The 406-nt window shown below is 41.6% G+C and overlaps 1 protein-coding gene across 1 annotated transcript in view; it reads left to right on the top strand.

The window, feature by feature from the left end:
* Nucleotides 1-134: 134 nt before the first annotated feature.
* The window catches only part of LOC106536969 (small G protein signaling modulator 1), a gene marked incomplete at its 5' end in the record, with an annotated part of 16,920 nt that continues 16,648 nt past the window's right edge, over nucleotides 135-406 (top strand). Inside the window, 1 exon segment of the mRNA XM_014034332.1 lies at nucleotides 135-297. Within this exon segment, the coding sequence (XP_013889786.1) occupies nucleotides 135-297 (163 nt within the window).

Consider the following 406-nt stretch of genomic DNA (forward strand, 5'->3'; position numbering starts at 1 on the left):
GCATAAAGGTTTGATAAAGCTCTAATTAAATTCTGCTCTTGACATGAAAACATAAGAGTGTATTAAACAGAGCTGTACAAGAAACCATCTAAACCACATATTAACCAAAGTTCCTTGTGATTGTGTTTTTAAAGCTGTAGTAGAGGCGTGTGTTCTGCACGGGTTGAAACGGCGTATCGCAGGCCTGCTGTGCAGTAATAAGGTGGCTGCACTCTTTATGAAGGTGGCAAAGAGCTTTTCTCCTGCCGAGGAGCTCTGCCGCAAGGTCCAGGAGCTGGAGCAGCTGATTGAAAACAGGTGAGACACTTTCGACCAGAGAGAGGCAATCAAACTAAAATAGGTCTCTTCAGTGTTGTGGTTTTTACTCTTAATTCTGTAAAATTCATCATGGGCATCATTATATATA

Source organism: Austrofundulus limnaeus, unplaced genomic scaffold (genome assembly GCF_001266775.1).
Source record: "Austrofundulus limnaeus strain Quisiro unplaced genomic scaffold, Austrofundulus_limnaeus-1.0 Scaffold2060, whole genome shotgun sequence".
NCBI lineage: Eukaryota > Metazoa > Chordata > Actinopteri > Cyprinodontiformes > Rivulidae > Austrofundulus > Austrofundulus limnaeus.